The 22,190-nt window shown below is 37.6% G+C and overlaps 1 protein-coding gene across 14 annotated transcripts in view; it reads right to left on the bottom strand.

Annotated features, from left to right (window-relative positions):
- Positions 1 to 22,190, bottom strand: part of DGKB (diacylglycerol kinase beta) — an 814,277-nt gene that overhangs the window by 19,025 nt on the left and 773,062 nt on the right. For 10 of the 14 annotated variants that reach the window (XM_074379543.1, XM_074379541.1, XM_074379540.1 and 7 more), the window contains 2 exons: positions 20,971 to 21,091; positions 19,720 to 19,780 (listed from right to left, as the gene is read on the bottom strand). In XM_074379543.1, coding sequence (XP_074235644.1) covers positions 19,720 to 19,780; positions 20,971 to 21,091 — 182 coding nt within the window. Of the gene's footprint in view, positions 1 to 18,884; positions 19,781 to 20,970; positions 21,092 to 22,190 lie in introns of those variants that run through there. The other 4 variants (XM_074379547.1, XM_074379544.1, XM_074379545.1 and 1 more) reach the window with 1 other exon arrangement.

Below are 22,190 nucleotides of genomic sequence, written 5' to 3' on the forward strand. Positions count from 1 at the left end.
CCAGCAAGAATGAGCCAGAAGGCGAGGGATCTCTACATTTCCAACTGAGGTACCACGTTCATCTCATTGGGACTGGTTAGATAGTGGGTACAGTCCAAGGAGGCTGCCTCACCCGGGAAGCACAAGAGGCTGGAGAACTCCCTCTCCTATCCAAGGGAATCCATTAGGGACTTTTCCCAACACTCTGGCTCAGATACTGCACTTTTCCCATGGTCATCACCATCTGCAGACCAGGAGATTCCCTCTGGTGCCTACACCACCAGCACCCCAGGTTTCCAGCACAGAACTGTGCAGCTGTTTTAGCAGCAGTTTCTTTTTTCTTTCTTTTTTTTTTTAAATCATACCCCAGTGGCACCTGGAATGCCTGGGAGACAGAACCCCTGAAAAAAAGGGGGCTGAAGCCAGGGAGCCAAATGATCTGGCTTGGTGGGTCCCACCCCTCTGAAGACCAGCAAGCTACCAGCCACTGCCTTGAAATTCTCTCAGCCAGCACAGTAGTCTGAGCTCAGCCTGGGACATTTGAGCTCAGTGGCATGAGGGACATCTGCCATTGGTGAGGCTTGGGTAGGTGGTTTTAACCTCACCTGTGTAACAGAGTGGCCAGGAAATTTATACAGCAACTTGGTGGAGCCCATGGCAGCTCAGCAAGGCCTCTGCAGGCAGACTGACACTAGACTCCCTTCTTGCTGGGCAGGGCATCTCTGAAAGAAAGGCAGCAGCCCTGTCCCACCTTCCTGGGACAGAGCACCTGGGAAAAGGGTTGGTTGGGGGTTTTGCTTCAACAAACTTAAACATCCCTGGCTGGCAGCTCTGACAAGAGAGAGACTGCCACCTCAACTGGCTCCCTGACCCCCATTTTTTCCTGAAAGACACTGCATACAGGAGAGCTCTGGCTGACATCTGGCAGGTACCCTTCTGAGACGAAGTTACAAGAGGACAGAACAGGCAGCAATCTTTGCTGTTTTACATCCCCACAAGTGATTCCCAGGCAAGCAGGGTCTGGAGTGGACTTCTAGCAAACTCCGGCGGACCTGCAGCAGTGGGGCCTGACTGTAAGAAGGAAACTATAAAACAGAAAAAAAATAGATTCAACATCAACAGAAAGGATGTCCACTCAGACCTCATTTAAAGGATACCAGCTTCAAAGACCAAAGGTAGCTAAATCCTCAAAGATGGGAAGAAGTCAGCACAAAAAGGCTGAAATTGCCAAAAACCAGAATGCCTCTTCTTCTCCCAGGGATCACATCTCATCACCTGCAAGAGAACCAAACTGGATGGAGGATGAGTTTGACGAACTGGCAGAAGCAGGGTTCAGAACATGGGTAATAACAAACTTCTTGGAGCTACAGGATCATGTTCTAACCCAATGCAAGTAAACTAAGAACCTTGAAGAAAAGGTTAGACGCAATGCTAACGAGAATAATAGGCATAGAGAGACCACAGATGGCTGGATGGAGCAGAAAAACACAGCATGCGAACTTCGTGAAGCATAGACATGTTTCAATAGCCAAATTGATCAAGTGGAAGAGAAGTTATCAGAGATTGAAGATCAACTCAATGAAATGAAGCAAGAAGGCAAGATTAGAGAGAAAAGAAAGAAAAGAAACAAACAAAGCCTCCAAGAAATATGGGATTATATAAGATCAAATCTACATTTGATCGGTGTACCTGAATGTGACAGAGAGAATGAAGTCTTTGGTTATTTCAAAACAATAAGAGCTATTTATGACAAACCCACAGCCAATATCATGTGGAATGGGCAAAAACTGGAAGCATTCCCTTTGAGATCTGGCGCTCAACAAGGATGCCCTCTCTCACCACTCCTATTCAACATGATATTGGAAGTGCTGGCCATGGCAATCAGGCAAGAGAAAGAAATAAGTGGTATTCAAATAGGAAGAGAAGTCATATGGTCTATGTTTGCAGATGACATGATTGTATATTTAGAAAAACCCATTGTCTCAGCCCCCAAACTCTCTAAGCTGATAAGCAACTTCAGCAATGTCTCAGGATACAAAATCAAGGTGCAAAAATCACAAGCATTCCAATACATCAATAACCAACCAACAAACAGAGAGCCAAGTCATGAATAAACTTGCATTCACAATTGCTACAAATAGAATAATATGTCTTGGAATACAACTTAAAAGGGATGTGAAGGACCTCTTCAAGGAGAACTACATACCACTGCTCATGGATAGGAAGAATCAACATGAAAATGGCCATACTGCCCAAAGTAATTTATACACTCAATTCTATTCCCATCAAGCTACCATTGACTTTCTTCACAGAATTAGAAAACACTACTTTAAATTTCGCATGGAAACAAAAAGGAGCCCATATAGGCAAGACAATCCTATGCAAAAAGAACAAAGCTGGAGGCATCATGCTGCCTGATTTCCAAAACAGAGATATAGACCAATGGAATGGAATAGAGGCCTCAGAAATAACACCACACATCTATGGCCATCTGATCTTTGACAAACGTGACAAAAACAAGCAATGGGGAAAGGATTCCCTATTTAATAAATGATGTTGGGAAAACTGGCTAGTCATATACAGGAAACTGAACCCCTTCCTTATACCTTGCACAAAAATTAACTCAAGATGGATTAAAGACATAAATGTAAGACCTAAAACCATAAAAATCCTAGAAGAAAACTTAGGCAATACCATTCAGGTCATAGGCATAGACAAAGAGTTCCTGACTAAAACATCAAAAGCAATGTCAAAAAAAGATAGATAAAATTGAGAAATGGAATCTAATTAAACGTAAGAACTTCTGCACAGCAAAAGAAACTATCATCAGAGTGAACAGGAGATCTACAGAATGGGAGAAAATTTTTGCAATGTATTGATCTGTCAAAAGGCTAACATCCAGAATCTACAAGGAACTTCAACTAATTTACAAGAAATAAACAACCAACTCCATCAAAAAGTGGGTGAAGCATCTGAACAGACACTTCTCAAAAGAAGACATTTATGTGGCCAACAAATATGAAAAGAACTCATCAAAACTGCTTATTAGAGAAATGCAAATCAAAACCACATTGAGATACCATCTCACACCAGTTAGAATGACGATCATTAAAAAAGTCAGGAAACAACATATGCTGGAGAGGATCTGGAGAAATAGGAACGCTCTTACACTGTTGGTGGGAGCATAAATCAGTTCAACCATTGTGGACGACAGTGTGGTGATTTCTCGAGGATCTAGAAATAGAAATGCCATTTGACCCAGCAATCCCATTACTGGGTATATACCCAAAGGATTATAAATCATTCTATAGTAAAGATACATCCACATGTATGTTTACTGACGCACTATTCACAATAGCAAAGACTTGGAACCAACCCAAATGCCCATCAATGTTAGACTGGATAAAGAAAATATAGCACATACACACCATGGAATACTATGCAGCCATAAAAATGAATGAGTTCTGTCCTTTGCAGAGACATGGATGAAGCTGGAAACCATCACTGTCGGCCAACTAACACAGGAACAGAAAACCAAACAGTACATGTTCTCGCTTATAAGTGGGAGTTGAAAAATGAGAACATATGGGCACAGGGAGGGGAACATCACACACCAGGGCCTGTTGTGGGGTGTGGGGAAGGGGAGAGATAACTTTAGGAGAAATACCTAAGGTAGATGACGGGTTGATGGGCGCAGCAAAGCACAATGGCACACGTATACCTATGCAACAAACCTGCATCTTCTGCATATGTATCCTGGAACATAAAATATAATTAAAGAAAAAAAAGAAAAAGTCTTGGGGTTTAAGTCTCCTCAAAAGAAATATGTGCAACAGTGTTCTGAATATTCATGGAAATAAAAATAATAAACTATGACATTCTAGTCAGTTGATTTTGATTAAAAATTGATATTCTATCCCAGGAATATCCCTAGGAAACACTAGACTGGTTCTGTATTAGTGATAAGAAGGCTCACTTTTTAAGTTTTTCAATGATACAGATTATTCCCTCTTAATGAAGAGCTTAGAATATGGTAGCCTCATTTTCTAATTTTAATACATAAAATCAGAGATCAGGGAGAATGAATAGTTAGAAAAGGTAAGATCAGAAGGCAAACATGTGAGAATAGTCAGGCCCAGACCTTAAATCTACAGTTTGTATCCACCAGAAGAGAGATTTCTAACTGCTGAAAGCAATCAAACTTGTGCATTATTAGTCTGATGATACCCATGAACTGGGAGATTATTTCCAATTTTGCCCATTCCCAAGAAAGAAACGCATTTTTGAACTGGATGTGAATATTGGTCCTCTTGCAAACTAATGACAAAATTCTGGTAAGCATCATATTTACAGGCTTGGGTCACATCAATATAAGTACTTAAGGTAGTACATCTCTGGTATATTTCTCATTTAAATTTTGACATTTCATGTTTTTAGACATTGTGTCCAACGTAGGTGTGGAGTACCTACAGGAGAATATGACTATGGGAGATACTGCCATTAGCTAAAATGAAATTAATTTTTTGAATTGGAAACCACTGACTAGATTAATTCAGGTTTCAAAGTAAAGAGTAAAAGAAAACCTTAGATTCATTTAACAATATCTAAATTGAAGGTATTAAAGTGAAGAACTACGAAAACAAGTTTAATTGTAAACAACATTTGGGATGGCTAACATTTAAAATATGCTATGACAAGAAAAAGATTTTTAAAAATATTTTTGTACAAAATGCAATCATATCTAATCAGCTTGGCATTAATTAAGCTCTAATAATGTACTTCAGTATCTTTCCAAAGTAGTGTGATCCATTTCCCCTTTATCCAGGTCGATTTGTGCACATTATGGTGTCATCATAATTTTAAAACATACTGAGAAAATGACAGAGCTGCAAAATTAAATGATTAATGGTATTTTTTTTTCACGTTTTGTACTAATAGGTATTACTGAGACTTTAATAGCGCTGTCAAGCTCACGGGTGTTACAGATCCAGCAATGAACCACAATAGAAATTACATATTCCAGAGACACCTAAAGATGACACCTTGGAATATTTTAAATTTTAATTAGTAGGTGCAATGGTTTTCTTCCCCTATAACTACTGCAAATTAATTGGAAATTAGTCACAATCAATCCTTTTTTTTTTTTTTTTTTTTTTTTTTTTTGTTAACAATCTGAAATGAAAAGATTGGTGCTTTACTCCTTAACATTCTTGTTTGAGGGCCAGAAAGCAGACATGCAGTAAATTGCATTGTCAATTACAAAAAACAACTGTTGTGAAATTAGGCAAAATTATGCACAGGTAAACAAAACTAATTAATGCAAAAGCAACAAGGGAATGCAAAAACAAGGCCCAACTAAACACTAACGTGCTAGTCTTTGGAAAAATAAATGTTTAAAAATGTAAATTTATGCAAAAGAATTTACCAATGAAGATTTAGGTAACAAACGTGCTTTTGGAGCCTCCCTACCACTCACACCCTAAAACACATACTCACAAGAACAGCAGTCGGCTCATGAAAGTGTTTCAAGAAGGCAGAAGACAATTTACTATCTCTTCAAAATATTATCATCATTTAGGCTTATTAAATAACAAACTGACTGGGCACAGTGGCTCACGCCTATAATACCAGCACTTTGAGATGCCAAGGCGGGAGGATCACCTGAGCTCAGGAGTTCGAGACCAATCTGGCCAACATGGTATGAAGCCCCTTACCTACTAAAAATATAAAAATTAGCTAGGCATGTTGGCGGGGCACCTGTAATCTCAGCTTTTTGAGAGGCTGAGGCAGGAGAATTGCTTGCACCAAGGAGGCGGAGGTTGCAGTGAGCTGAGATTGTGCTGCTGCACACCAGCGTGGGCAACAAGAGAGAAACTGTGTCTCACAAACAAACAAAAAAACTGTAGTATTTATTTCTGTAACAGATTATCTGTGGTATTTAAATACGAGGCAAAATGCAGTTTCTAGGCACATCAGGAAAATATTCATTATCATCTACATCTACCTGTTAAACCATTTTCTTACTGATTGTTTATGGGTTACTCTTTCTCTTTCATCACTAAAAACACATACACATGTTCTTCTGTTGATTTCTGTCCCCCTGACAAAATAAGCCATTAGAGCCACTTAAGATTCTTTAAAAATGTTGCATCTAGCAAGTGAGCAAGTGTTAAGTTACTGTGCAACTTTTAATTAGAAAATAATTACTCGTTTCACATTTTCAAAACAAGGCTACTATCCAGAAAATCAATGTGGCACATTAATAATTATTTAACGATATTTAAAGCTAAACAATTTAATGCAAGGGTCTTGGGAGATTCAAGAGTTACGTAACTCTGCAAGTAACTTTCATTGTACTATTTCAGAGCACTATTTTCGGTGCATCTAATCTACATAATAATTACATAAAAGGAAAATTATGATAAAAGTTAAAGGTAAATATGATAAAATGATGTCCTTTTAAAATACCAGTTTAACTGTAAATGACAATGAGAAAATAATAATCTTGCTACATTTTCTGTAACAGAGTGGCTGAATTTCAAAGATGTCAAATATTGTCCCAATGTAGAAAAACAAGGTTTAACTTTTTTGGGGGTATGATTAGGGATTACAGGGAAGTCAATCTAAATTATGAAAAAGAAAATTTAGATGTATTATTAAATATAACAATACTTAATATGCACTAGAAATTAATTAATGCTTTCTTAGTGTCACTAAATGGGATGTGTGGTAATTTTCAACAACCATTCCATACTTCTTTGTGACTTGTAGGTAGCAGGTTTTAAGAATAGGAAAATAATTCCAAGAAATATTAAATAACTCCCAAAGTCCGGAAGTCACTGAAAAAAACAAAGATAGACCATGGATTCCAGCCCTCATTCCTATTTTTTACCCCTTTGGAAAGTAATCTTCTTAAGCAGTTTTTCCCTTCCTTCCTTCCAGATATCCCATACAACATTATTTTCAAGGAGTGAAAAATATTTTTAACCTCAGACTACACTGAATTCCTGTTAAAGTGCTAGAAAAGTTGACTATTTCAGTTGCAGATGCCAACTTTCTCAAAATAACTTTAAAAATAGTAGAATCTAGAATGGGTTTTAAATAAAAATCTGGTAAACAAAAGTTTTAATAAAATGGCTGAGATTCTTCAATAAGAGAGTGGTAAGGTTGTCTAACTTACTGATTTGTTTCCAGTCCTCTGGTCTGTGATCAGTTAATTTAGGTAGTAGGTAAAAGGAGATCTACCTATCACAAAAAATGCAAATTCTAGTGATTTTTTTATTTCTCAAATTTGCCCTATTCCTGCTATATTTTTTTTCTCCTTTACTATTTATATTTAGGCTATAGTCGCTTCTAGTCCAGAAACATAGTTCTATCCCCAGGTTAAATTAAAAAATACCTTCTGTTTCTTGAACTAAACATTAAGATGTAAGCACACAGACTATGGGAAAAAAAGTGATCAACAGATACCATTATATTTTCTAATATATATTATGGGAAGGGCTCATTTAAATGGTATTTGAAATAGAAAGGATTTTCATGATATTCAACTTTGAATGGGCCTTTGAAAGGACCATTAAAGCAATCTCTTCTTAAAATGGTTTATGTTGCTTCTTTGCCTGGATGCCCTAGGCTGTGCTTACTAAGTTTAGAACTGCTAAAGAAAGTCAAAATATAAAGGAGTCTCATTGGACTCCTGTCTGTTTTACACCTGTGCTCCTTGATTCATCACTGTGCATTTCAGAAAGCCTCAGAAGCATGGTATTTCTTCCTCTCTGAACTTTTCATCCTTAGGCAAACAAGCTTAATGAACTGAAGACAATTTCAGGAATAAGAAAAGTGAGGAACAGTCTCAGTTGTGTAATTCTTTGCTTCATGACCTTGGACGTAACCTCATCCGTATGATCTGAAAGTCTCCCATACTAACGGATAACTTACTTGGAATAGTCCTAAAATGTGCTTATCTACAATGTAATTTTAAGAAAGAAAATCTTATGTGGTCGTCCGCATCATTACTCGCCTATAGAAATACGGAAAACCTTAATCTTATAAGTGAGTAAAAACAACTAAGCTTTTTTGGTCAGTTATTATTTCTCAACGTGGTAAATGCGGTCTCAAACTGCTTAAATGTAGGGCACAAGAGTAGAAAAAGTATTAGTGATATTTTCTCAATTGGATACGTTTTAAGATTCAAGGTTTAGGGCATTTATTAGACTTATTTAGTATTTTTGTAAGGAATATGAAAATTGAGAATAATCTATGAAATCTCCAAGTGGGCACATAAGTACTTCTAGCTGCTAATATGCCAATCTGATGGAGAGAATTTAGCCAGATCTCAAAATAGCCATAAACAAGAAAATCTAATGGAGTGAGAGTGTGGGTACCAATTTCAGTTAAGAAGGAGTGAGCACTCTTCACTCTCTCTCTCCCACTGAATGCAACTATAAACCCTGGACAGGACACATGGAGCAGATATGTGAAGTTGCTGAAAAGAAAATAATACAAGGCAGATAGGGGAAGAAAACCAGAACATGAAGTACCATGAAACCAGTGATGAGTTTTTTAGTTTTTTCTCTTCTCTTTATCTCCTGGTCTGGACTTAAAAGCAGACCAAAAACCGGAATTGTATACCAGGTATAGATAGAGAGCTCCAAGAAAAACCCTTTCCTATTCTTGTACAAGGAATAGGAAAGAAGAAGGACCCTACAGATCAGAGTGAGTGGAAAAATATTCTGTTAGTCAGGCCAGAAGCAGTGGATGGCTTATGCCTGGAATCCTAGCACTTTGGGAGGCCAAGGCAGAGAATTGCCCAAGCTCAGGAGTTTAGCAGACCAACATGGTGAAAACCCGTGTCTACTAAAAGTACAAAAAAATGAGCCATGCATGGTGGTGCGTGCCTGTAGTCCCACCTAGTAGGGAGGCTGAGGCATGAGAATTGCTTGGAACCTGGGAGGTGGAGGTTGGAGTGAGCCAAGTTCACATCCTGTACTCCAGCCTGAACAACAGAATGAGACTCTGTCTCAAAAAAAAAAAAAAAAAAAAAATGCTATCAATCATCTCCATCCCAGTCCTCTGGCAATTCCATGGCAGTGGAAGGTAACTAAAACTCCAATGGAGGAAACACCTTTTCTCTGACTAGAGAAACTATGTTCCCCAAAACAAGGGGAATCCCTACTGCTTTTTTTTCTCTCTATATTCCTTTATGACAAAGCCTTGGAGGCTGATGCTACTTCAGGAAATACATGACAAAGCAAGGAAACTGAAGCCTTGGATTCCTAGCCAGAGAAACAGTACGAGAGCCCTGGGAGTAAAGATATGTCAGAGAGATCATGGAGAGGAGCAGGCTCAAGAAAGCTATCCTAGGAAGTTGTGTTTGATCTCCTGAATTCATCCCTGAGCTGTGTATGCATAGATTTGACCTTCACAAACATACTGATGACTTTAAGAACTGAGTCTGGGGTAAGTCACCACCAAGTTTTCAGACAGGCATATGGATCTTTTACCAGTAAAATGAATTTGAATAACATTGCAAACACTTTGAAAGCCAAACATATTGGAAACACAACTCACAGAAGATAGATCAGCTTTCGTAACCTGAACCTCACAGAGTCAACTACCTGCTAAAATAGTAACAGCAACAACAATAAATTGACATTTCCCATATGAATTGAAAATACCTGGAGTCTCACAACAAAATACCAGAAATGTTCAGAATATAATAAAGTTTCTTAACATATTAATCATAGAAAAATCTCAAAAACACCCTAAGGGAAATATAGCCAATGATGCAAATCCCGAGATGTTACAATTGTTAGATTTCACAAACAAGGACTTAAGAGCTATTATAACCATGCTCTAAGAAGTAACGGTAGACACTCTTGAAATGAATCACTGGAAATTTTAAACTTAAAAATACAATACATAAATTGAAAGGACTCAATAATGGAATGGAGATAAAAGAAAAATGTCAGTGAATTCAAATACAGGTATATAGGTGTCCAGTGTAAACCACAGAAAATACAAAAGCAAATTAAAAATGAACAGACTCAAAGATCTATGAGACAATACATCAAGTGCTTAACACAGCATCAGAGGTGTTTTTGGAGAGGAGAGAGTGTGTGCTGTAGAAGTCAATATTTGAAGAAATAATGGCTGGAGATGTGCCCATTTGGCAAAACATGCAGCTACAGATTCATGAAGCTCAGTGAAACTAAAACAAGATAGACTTAAAGAAACCCATGCCCAGACTCATCAAAGTCAAAGTGCTGAACACTAAAGACGAAGAAAAAAATTCTGAAAGCAGCCTGAAAAAAATGACATATTACATAATGATTCAAATGGCTACAAATTTCTTATCAGATATTGTACTACATAAAAAGACACTTGCAAAGTATAAAGGGGAATTAAAGATAAAATTTAAAAATGCTTACAATTAAGTTAGAAGAGCTGGACGCAGGCATGTGTAGCTGAAATACAAGTCTGTGAATTGGAATGCTGATAAGATATCAACAGAGTCAAAGGAATACAAAGGATCAGACAAATATTTCTGACAGATGGGAAGTTAAAAAGGCTTCATGAGGAAATTGCTTCTAAGCTTGGCATTGAAGGAAGAGATTTTATTTTTAGTATGTATGTATTTATATCTCATTGCCTTCCAGAAAGATTTTGCAATCACTTATAAAAATACATATATCCCAATAGGATAAAATAATTAATTCAGGCAATGTGAATTAATTAAAAAAATTAAGTACATGAAATTAATGAACTATCGGTAAAACTAGATGAAAGAAATGCAAACCATGGGTCCTAGATAGCTACTGGAAGAAGCCACAGATTTGATGGTAGCCTGCCTGGAGACCAGAAGAATGAATCTATTTCTGTTTCTTTCGGTTGTTGTTTTTTTGTTTTTTGAGATGGAGCCTCATTCTGTCACTCAGGCTGGAGTGCAGTGGCAAGATCTCAGCTCACTGCAATTTCCACCTCCCTGGTTAAAGCAGTTCCCTTGCCTCAGCCTCCTGCGTAGCTGGGATTACACGCATGTGCCACCACACCTGGCTAATTTTTTTTTTTTTTTTTTTTTTTTTTGTATTTTTAGGAGAGATGAGGTTTCACCATGTTGGCCAAGCTGGTCTTGAACTCCTGACCTCAGGCAATCTACCTACCTTGACCTCCCAAAGTGCTGCGATTACAGGCATGAGCCCCCACGCCAGGTTGAATGACTCTTATTTGTAAAGCACAAAATAGAAGGGAAGGATTTGAGACAAAAAATACAGTACCATGTATGGCAAAACTCTGGGAAGTGGTTCCTATGAGGCAGGACAGTCTGGTGCCGGTCCTGGGAGAGTAATTTAATGCCATGACAAAGATTCTATACTTTTTTCTATGTAAAATGAGTGGGCATTGAACTTTGAGATCAAGGGAGTAAGATCAGAGCTGTGTTTTTCAGTAGTAATTCTGTCAAAAATGTGATGGATCGCTTTGGCTGCACTGGGAAGCAAAATATGCATTACGTAAAAATAAATAATATAGGCCTGGCGTGGTGGCTCACGCCTGTAATCTCAACACTTTGGGAGGCCGAGGCAGGTGGATCACAAGGTCAGGAGTTCAAGACCAGGCTGGCCAATATGGTGAAACCCTGTCTCTACTAAAAAATACAAAAATCAGCTGGGCATGGTGGCTTGTGCCTGTAACCCCAGCTACTTGGGAGGCTGAGGTAGAAGAATTGCTTGAACCGGGACCCGGGAGGCGGAGGTTCCAGTGAGCTGAGATCATGCCGCTGCACTCCAGCCTGGGCTACAGAGTGAGATTCCAGCTCAAAAAATTAAATAAATAAGCTGAAAAGGGATTTTCTGTTTTAAATGATAAGAGTTGTAATTATTAGTATTAGAAATACATTAAGGCTCTGAAGAGTGACTGAATGAGGCAGCAAAGCATCATAACTAAGAGATTAAAACCCAATGGCCTATTTTTGCCTTTTGCTGTGTGACCTTGGGCAAGTTACTTGACTTCTCTGGCTTCAGGTTTTTCCTTATATTTGTAATATGGGGATTATATTAACTTTACTGACTTCTTAAGAGTTGCTGTGGGGATTAAGTAAGTAATAAATATGAACACATAGAATAGAAACTGGTACATGGTAAGTGTGGTAAACAATTTATCTAGGCATTGTCACCAGAGTTTCCTCCAAATATCTCCAGGCTGTTCTTATATTTTGAAAAATCCAGCAACCTTTATCTAGCTGATTCTCTAACTTCTGGGTCTTGAAAAACTTAAATTCATACAATTTTTCAATTTATATCTAAATGGCCTGAGATTAATATGTATTTAGCAAGTGATTAAAGAGTAACTAACCCTTTAATATTATGATTATTTTGAAGAATTGAAAAAAAAACCACGAAAATAAAAAATGTAATAAGCTCCAGAACACGGTTTTTCTTTTTAAATAATTTGCATTTTAAAGTTGTTGTGAGGTGTACAGAAACAGGTGTCAAAATGAAGATGAACTCCAGATAGCTACAGTGGCTAGAGAAAAGATCAAGTCTTCCTAGCGCAGGACACAAACCAAGGCAAAGCCAGGAGGCAGCGTCCAAGTCAAGGAGGTCCTACTGCCAGGGAGGGAAACCGGCATTCAAGTCAGAAAATAGCGTCGCATGGAATGGCTCCCACAGTAGAAATCTGGGCAGCAGGAGGCAGGTGCTCAGAGGGTACCTGGGAATTAAAAGGATCATATCTAAGATACCAAGACTACTAGACTTGGTAGGGATTGGTCCTGTACCAGGTCAGAGCTCAACTGCATGTTGAAGGTAGTTGTAAGCTAGGACTGGGCAAACAGGTTCAAGATCTTAAGAGGTACTATGCCAGGAAAGATAAAGAAAAAAGACAAAGAGAGTTTAAAACGTATGTAAATGTTGCTAGAGGTTGCTGTGGCCTCATCAATCACGTGCTGAGTCTTCTGATTCTACCTGTGGTCATTTTCCTATTTAATGTATCATCTGTTCATGACTTCCTTTCTGTTTTCTACAGCATGGAAGGAAGTTTCAGAAGTTTTTTCTGTCTTCATCTTAAAATACCCACAATAATTTTGCATTAAAATCTTGTTGGCATTACTTTTCATATATGTCATGAACAGTAATATATGCCTATTAATATTTCACATAATTGACAGAATGCAGCTTTTAGAAGGTGCAAAATCAATATATAATTGGTAATGCAGAAGTAAGTGGCCCAAAGAAGTTTAATCATACCATTCAAGAAATAGAAGGATTAAATCTTTTGAGATGGAGAAAGAATTTCTCCTCTGAACATTCAGATTCTTTGCTTTGAGAATATAATGAATAAAGATAACTCAAAATAACTTTTACATGTATTTATATATAAAAATATGTGAATGAATTGCTAGCCAACCTACATTATGTTCAGTGCAAGAAGATTTAGTAGAAAACATTTTTTAAAAATGTTATACTACCCCAAGAAGTATTTCAGAATTTTGCAAATTCAAAATGCACTTGGTATTGGCAATCTAATTACGTGTGAGGCACAGTGCTATACTCTGGGGCTACCAAGAAGACCCACATCACGGTCCACAACCTCAGTAAGCCTGTGTCTAAAGGAGCTGGACATAAAAAGTGACATTGTAATGTTGTTAGTGTTTTGAGAAAACTGTGAAACATAGACGCGAGCTTTTAGGCTATTTGGAGAAAAAGGAGTGGAGAAGTAGAGGGGTTGTGCTCAGGGCAGGATTTATGGAGGAGGGAGAGCAGGGAATGAGTCTCAAAAAATTAATTGTGTTACCAAACTAAAGAAGAAAAATTTGTTGGGACAAGAAGGAAATACATGAAAAGACTTTTAAAACGTAAGAGATTATGTTGATAAAACAGGAAGCCTCACTTAAACTACATTTTATCAGACAGAAAGTAACTGAAGGATATTTTAAGCAGAAGAGTGTCATGGTGAGGTTCATATTTTACAGTGACCATTCAGATGGAAACATGCAGCACAGATTTCGTTAAAACAGACACTGAGATGGAAAATATTGATGTGGTTTTGCCAGGAATGAGAGAGAAATGAAACGAGCCAAATCTAAGACAGTGGGCAGTAGGGAAAGTAAGAAAGGCAGAGATTCCAGAAATACATCATATCATTATACGGACATGTAAACGGGATTTGAGGTTACAGACAGAAGTGCAGGATGGCTTTCAGATTTCTACCTTAGGAAACACACCAGGTGTTTCAATGCTTCACTATCTCAGTACGGTATAGGAAAGTATCATAGTTCTAGGATGTGAGAAGACCAAGATTATTTGGGGAAGGAGAGATGTGGAGAGGCAAATGATGAGTCCAGTTTAGTTAAAATAAATTTGAGGTTCCTGAGGCTTTGTATAGTCATTTCTCACTTAATAAAACTTACCAGTCATGTATCACTTAAAATAAATGGTTAGTAAAGGGGTGCTGGTTTCACAGATACAAAATAAAATCCGACCTCGTCTACGTCGTCTCCTCTCCTACCAATCTATTCCCCACTCCTCTCCACCCCAAGCTGCTCTTTCTTCTTCCCATTATAGGAACATATTGACTACAGAATCATATGCTCTGAGTGCTCAGGAGGAAGGATGGGGGAGGAAAAAGAAAGAAGAAAATAGGCTCTGGAGTCTGGCCTAAAGACAGCTCTTCTCAAACTGTTTTCCATATATGCTTTTCCAGAATTAATATTCTCTTTAGTTGGATGTGGGTGGTCCCACAAGCGATAGTTATAGGGCTAAAATCATTTGGTGTTAACTCAGTGATTATTACAAAACAAGGAATACAGGAGCACTTAACAAGTTTCTATTGATGGCTCTACAGTGACAGACTCAAGAAGGTACTAAAAATAATTGTCAAATACATATTTGAAGAGTTAGAATTAAGCTCTCTGGTGTTTTCTTTTCCTCATCTTTCAACTCGAGATGGGTGAAATTCATAAATAAATGTTGCATTATTTTTTTCTCAATGACTTTGTCATTACCGTACAATATATGTGACACGAAATTCACTATTTTAACTTACAAGTGTACAGTTCAATGGCACCAAGTACTGTCACATTGTTTTGTTATCATCACTACCCACCAACTCCAAAACTTATATTGTCTTGATTTTTAAGCAAGCCTTAATTGATATTTCCATTTTACTTATTCTACTTAAAGAAAAACAACTTCTGTTCTCCTCTAACATTATATCTAGAGCAATGCCTTCATAAATTGAGTATCAGCTTACAGATACTGAAATTCAGCAGAGAATTTTAACATTGTAGCATTCTTATGTTCTATAAGAAAAATATTGTGTTGTTCAATTGAAGTATAAAACACTCCATAGTTAACCATACCAGTGCTATGAATACTAAGTATTCTCTTCCATTACAGTGAAATTTAAAGTTCAGAACCCCACGTGACTCTAGAAAAAAAGAGAGTATGCCAGAATGTACAATCACAATAATGAGCCACAGTCTACTCTGATTCTTGGCCTGCTGTAGGCTGCAATAAATGTTTTAAATGAGTAAGTGAGTTTACAAGGGAAGAAAATTAAATATAAATTACATAAAAATTGTTACTTTAACGATTCTAAATCATGATCGTTACCAGGTGAAATGAATGTCTTATTACTTGTTGAAATAAAAATTTACAAAACTAATATTAAAAGTGCTTGTGTTAAACAAGCTAAAATTATTCTAACACATTAATTAAATTTCAATAGGCAGACATGCTCTAGCTGGAGAAGCCTGAAATGTGGTCAGAGAGAAAGGCTGTCAGTCATTTACCAAAGGTCACACACTCTGGAGGGAGATCTCCAGCAGGCACTGGGGCTGTTTTTGGTTGAGCTTCACAGTGAGGAGCAGAGAGGAAGCATGCGGATGCTGGAGCCAGACCGCCTGGGTTTCCGTTTCTACTCTGCTGTGTATGAAGTGTGCAGAACTGACGAACTATTTAACCTTTGCCTTTCTCAGTTATTTCATTCATAAAACAAGGATAACCATAAACTTTTTGTGAGAATTAAATGTGTCATCATGGGTCAAGTGTCTCACACTGTACATGACATTCTGGGAACTTAACAAATGTTAGATATTATCACACCTGTGACTGCTTCTTAACTTAAAACATGGCATAAAGGCTAAGTGCCTCTTCTCCTGAGAAGAGTCCAAAATAATACAAAGAGTATTCATGGAAGCTAGTTGGTTTTATTGTCTTTGATTTACTTATTCTTTTGTCACCAAGGCCAAGGAAAAGTGATTTTTCATTAAAACCACCACCACTACCGACCACTACTATTTTGCATTGCAACCACCACCATTGCAACTAGCACCACCACCACACGTTTTACCACTATTTCCACCATTGCAGTAGTCACTATTACCCTCACCACCATCATCACCATCGTCAACCCTGCAATACCATCACCACCACTGCTAACAACATTATCACTCTCACTATCACCATCATTAACAACATCTTTAACATCCAGGTGAATAATTAAAGATAATTATTATTATCTTTAATAATCAGGTGAATTTAGAAGTGTCATTTGGAGAGTGAAAGATTGCAGAAAAGATGTATGTGTATACATGTGACAGGAGGATAAAAGATGTCATCTTCAGGTAGCTAAACAAATACACCACAAACAAATAAAAGTTATGTTTATGTGCTATACACAAAGTTCGAGCCAATAGCTTCAGAGTAAAACCATTACAAAGGTAAAATGAAAAACCTTCTTACATGCTAATCTGTGCTGTTTGAAATCAGTAGCTAAAGTTGTCTAAACTAATGGTTGAGAGAAGGAGCTTTAATTAAAGAGTCTTGGATTTTTGTTCCATGTCTACTTCATACCTGACCTTGAGTATGCTATTTAACCTCCTAAAACTTGTATTTTTCCCCTCTGAAAAAGGGTAGTTCCATTATTTAGAATTTGTGTGAAGATTTAATAAATACTTACATATAACATAAGCATTTACCACAATGCTTGTGCAAGATTAGGAGCTTCCCCTGTTGCCCTCTAATCAGTTTCTCTCTGAATTTTAACTACTCAGTAAATGACACTATCATTCTCAGGTAAGTGTTAACCTTACACCTTACACAATAATTAACTTCAGACGGATTAATGATTTAAACATAAGACCTAACATCATAAAAAGGCTAGAAGAAAACGTAGGCAATACCATTCAGGACATAGGCATGGGCAAGGACTTCATGACTAAAACACCAAAAGCAATGGCAACAAAAAGCAAACTGGACAAATGGGATCTAATTAAACTTCAGAGCTTCTGCACAGCAAAAGAAACTATCATCAGAGTGAACCAGCAACCAACAGAATGGGAAAAATTTTTGCAATCTGCCCATCTGACAAAGGGCTAATATCCAGAATCGACAAAGAACTAAAACAAATTTACAAGAAAAAAACAACCCCATCAAAAAGTGGGTAAAGGATATGAACAAACACTTCCCAAAAGAAGACATTTATGCAGCCAACAAACATATGAAAAAATACTCATCATCACTGGTCATTAGAGAAAAGCAAATCAAAACTATACTGAGATACCATCTCACACCAGTTAGAATGGCGATCATTAAAAAATTAGGAGACAACAGATGCTGGAGAGGATGTGGAGAAATAGGAACACTTTTACACTGTTGGTGGGAGCGTAAATTAGTTCAACCATTGTAGAAGACAGTGTGGTGATTCCTCAAGGATCTAGAACTAGAAATACCATTTCACCCAGCAATCTCATTACTGAGTATATACCCAAAGTATTATAAATCATTCTATTATAAAGACGCACACACATGTACATTTATGGCGGCACTGTTCACAATAGCAAAGACCTGGAACCAACCCAAATGCCCATCAATGATAGACTTGATAAAGAAAACGTGGCGCATATACACCATGGAATACTACACAAACATAAAAAAGGATGATTCATGTCCTTTCCAAGGACACGGATGACTCTGGAAACCATCATTCTCAGCAAACTGACACAAGAACAGAAAACCAAACACCGCATGTTGTCACTCATAAGTGGGTGTTGAACAATGAGAACACATGGACACAGGGAGGGGAGCATCACACACAACAGGGCCTGTCAGGGGGTGGGAGACTGGAGGAGGGTTAGCAGGGTATGGGGAGATAGGGAAGGGAGGGCATTAGGAAAAATACCTAATGTAGGTGACGGAGTGATGGATGAAGCAAACCCCCGTGGCCGTGTATACCTATGTAACAAACTTGTACAGTCTGCACATGTACCCCAGAACTTAAAGGATAATAATAATAAAAATTTTAAAAAGAGTTAACTTTGATTCAGTTCTTTCCCTCCTCCCCCATCCTGTACCTCACGAACTCATTAGTCAATTTTTCCTGTTTTACCTCCGGAAGATAGCTTAAATTCATCCACTTTCATTTTACTTCCCTGCTGTTACCCTTCCCCAAGCCCAGAACACTAGGAGAGACCAATCTCTCAGTTGCCGCTCAGTACAATCAATCCTCCACAGAGCAGCCACTGTAAACTTAAAAAATGTAAATCAGATGATGGTTGCAGTTTTCAGTCGTTTCCTATTGGGCTTAGAATCAAAATTTAACTCTTTACAATCATTTTTTCTACATGATCTGTTTCCTGTCTGTGTGTCTACCTTTCCTACTTGATCTCTTACCAGTCACCCCTAAATCTAGATGCTCTGGTCACACCACCCTCCTTAGTGCCTTTATTTTTATTGTTATTTCTTGAGATGGAGTTTTACCCTGTCACCCAGGCTGGAACACAGTGGCAAAATTTTGGTTCACTGCAACCTCTGCCTCCTGGCTTCAAGCGATTCTCCTGCCTCAACCTCCTGAGTAGCTGGGACTACAGGTGTGTGCTAACATGCCCGGCTAATTTTTGTTTTTTGATTTCATACTGAGCTTTTGGCCCAGTCCTTTCAAAGATGTTTCCCAGATCCACTGATCTCAAGAAGTATTCGCCACACTTAATCCAGTTTCTCCTCATCATTTCTCCTTATTTTTTTTTAAAATCACTCTTACAATATGAAGTTATATTTATCATATATTTGTTTATTTATTTGGTCCCCTGTTAGTGGACTGTAAGTAACTAGAAAAAATTACATCGTTGGTCTTGTTCATGTTTCTACTCTCAGTGCCAAAAACAGTTCCTAACATGTTTTTGAAAAGTAATAAGATATTTACTATGCAAACAAAAATTGAATTTTTTTGAGAGGGGCAAAATGTCTGACTTAAATATCTCATTCTGGAAAAGACAACTATGGTAAAAACTGGAGAGGAATTTTTTTTTTCCTGCGGATAAGAAAGCCTTCAAATCCCCAAATGGAGGCAAAAGAACAGATGAGAAATAAATTCAGATTTAAGCTGATGTCTGCAGGTCTTGTGAATATTTTCATGAGGTGCTCTGACATAAACACAAAAAGTTTAAGAGAAACTTCTGTTCGTATTTTGGTTTAGTTCCAGAGTCTACAGTTGGTTCTATGGCTTATAATTGATCTATTTAAAAGATTTATTTATACTTAGGATATCACGAACATTCAAGAGCTAAATCATTGCCAAGGGTACATAATGTCTAAAACCTAAGTGGCTCTGACACACAACTACAACAGCAAGAAGATTATTTGCTGATAAGTTGAAAAGACATAAAGAAAAAAAATCAGCGATTGTGGTTATTTAGTCACAGAGGGAAAGCACAATGCAGCAAAACAACTACTCTGTACTCACTGTGCACGGGGTCTGCATCCATGGCTCCCCATCAATTTGCATCGGCAGAGACTTGCTAGTCCTGGGGGAGAACATTTCATTTTAGGTATACCACTGAAGTACTTTACATTACAGACTACATGTGAGATATGAGATGATGAGACCAGGGAAGGCAATATGGTAATAGCTGGGCTCTAAATTTATCTCCCATGAAAGGAGCTTCAATTCTCCACTATTAATAAATACCCTGAAAAGTACCTTAGTCATAAGAATATTATGAGCTTCTTGGTAAATGTGGTGGTATTAAAAAAAATTCTGGATGCCAAAGAAAGATATCAAGGTTTATGTTTCATGGCATGATCAGAATTTCCATAGCCAAAAGAGCTTCCCCGTTTTCGTAACCCTCCATTGCAAACCAGGAGAAAGGTGTTTGATATCTCAGATTCTCCATCACCAACACTTTCAGATAAATAACATCAACTATGTTTGTGCTACAATCCGTGGTTTCACTCGGGCGGATCGCGAGGCCAGGAGTTCAAGAACAGTCTGGCCAACATGGTGAAACCCCGTCTCTACTAATAATACAAAAATTAGCTGTGCGTAGTGGCGGGTATCGGTAATCCCAGCTCTTTGGGAGGCTGAGGCAAGAAAATCGCTTGAACCAGAAAGGCGGAGGTTGCAGTGGACCAAGATCATGCCACTGTACTCCAACCTGGGCAACAAGAACAAAACTCTATCTGGGGGGGGTGGGGGGGGGAGAAAAAAAGAGAGAGATAGACGACCTTTATTATTATTATTTTTCTCCTTCAGGTGAAATTTTGGGGGAAAATATACTTTAAAAAGTTCAAATTTAAAGCATATAAAAATCTTACTGCACAATAATTTTTTAATTTTATAGAAACATTGTGACACTTTAGTCCATGAAACAATGCTGTCTCATTATTGTTTTTATTATATAATTAGCCCAGTAAATACTTTGGGGCTTCAATAGACTAATGTGAGTATAAACCATAGAATTTGTATCTTTGAATTCGTGCATCAATGTGTCCATGGTAGTCAGAAAGAGAGAATCAGATTCCACCAAACCAGATAATAGGTAACCAGTATTTTATAAAATCTGCCAATGCTCATTATTTTGAAATATGTTAGTATTAATTACTGATCATTTGAAGCCCAAATAAGACAGTGTTACTATCAGAGTTCTGCATACTTTTAATTAGTTTGAGGCTATGCCATATCAAACACCTTTGTCAATTACAGAAAAAGAAGTACCTGATGACCACGCAGGAGCACTGAGCCAGTCGTCGGCCAGCACTTTTCAGGCCTGTGTATATCTGTCCCATCTCCATGGCTCCTTCCAAGCCAACCACCTCCAGCAGCTGGTCGCTCAGATCTGAAAGAAAGCAGATGCCTTTTAAGTTACAGTGTGTACACATATGTCCAAAATTTAATACTATTCGATATTATGGAGATTAAAAAAAAGCCACTTCACAAAAAAAGCTTGTCTTAGAAACCTAAAGTAATAAAAAGATGGCCTACTTTTATAACTCTCAGTTTAACTAAACCTTGAGGCTCTGCAGAAAATGATTTGCTGTCAGCTTATTCTAAAACAAAATGGGAAGCACAGATTCTGAGCCAAATAATACCAAAAAATATATATACCAGTAGTTTTTAACATCAACAAACTTAATGTTATTCCACATGTATATATGGACCATTTATACATCCCACATCACACATTTGGCAGCAAATACACATTTCAACACTATAAATAAAATATGAGGATATGCTGTCAAACATGACTTTGTTAAGTTGCTCGAACAAGAGACCTTAGAGATCATGGAGTTGAAGCTTCTCATTTTATACTTTAGAGGATGGAGTCCCCAAATCTTTGAGTAATTTGTCCATAGTAATAGGTTACTTTGTGCAGATGTTCAACTTTGTGCAAAGAAGAAACAATAGTAGTTTTGTGAAATGTTTTTCTGATGTTACGCAATATTCTACCAAAATACTGTTTTGGAGTAGACTAGATAATTAGTCCCATGCAATAATTATTATTCTTTTTAGCAGAAGGATATTAGAAAGGGGCTAATAATAAGAGGTATGACTTGCTGAGTATTTACTAGGACTACCGGCTTTGTACTATCTCATTTGCTCCTGCTCCAGACCAATTTAAGATAAATGTGATTATTTGCATTTACAGATAGAGAAGCTAACCTTGGAGAAGTTAATAACTATTCATATTCACATACCGAGAAAGTGACAGAACCAGTATGTGAACCCAATTGCTTTGATGCACTATGCTACATTTGATAAATCAATGATACGAATAGGGCAGACTTTACAAAATTTTAGAAATCATCTTAACATAAAGGTGGGGGTTGGACTGTGCGAGCTTCAGGGTTCCTTTCCATCTGAGTATTTGCATTCAGCCAGAAAGCAGAAGTTGAATTCACATCAACAGAATCCCAGACAGTCCTGTCACAAGACAC

The sequence above is a fragment of the Saimiri boliviensis genome, chromosome 10 (genome assembly GCF_048565385.1).
Source record: "Saimiri boliviensis isolate mSaiBol1 chromosome 10, mSaiBol1.pri, whole genome shotgun sequence".
NCBI classification, from domain to species: Eukaryota; Metazoa; Chordata; class Mammalia; order Primates; family Cebidae; genus Saimiri; species Saimiri boliviensis.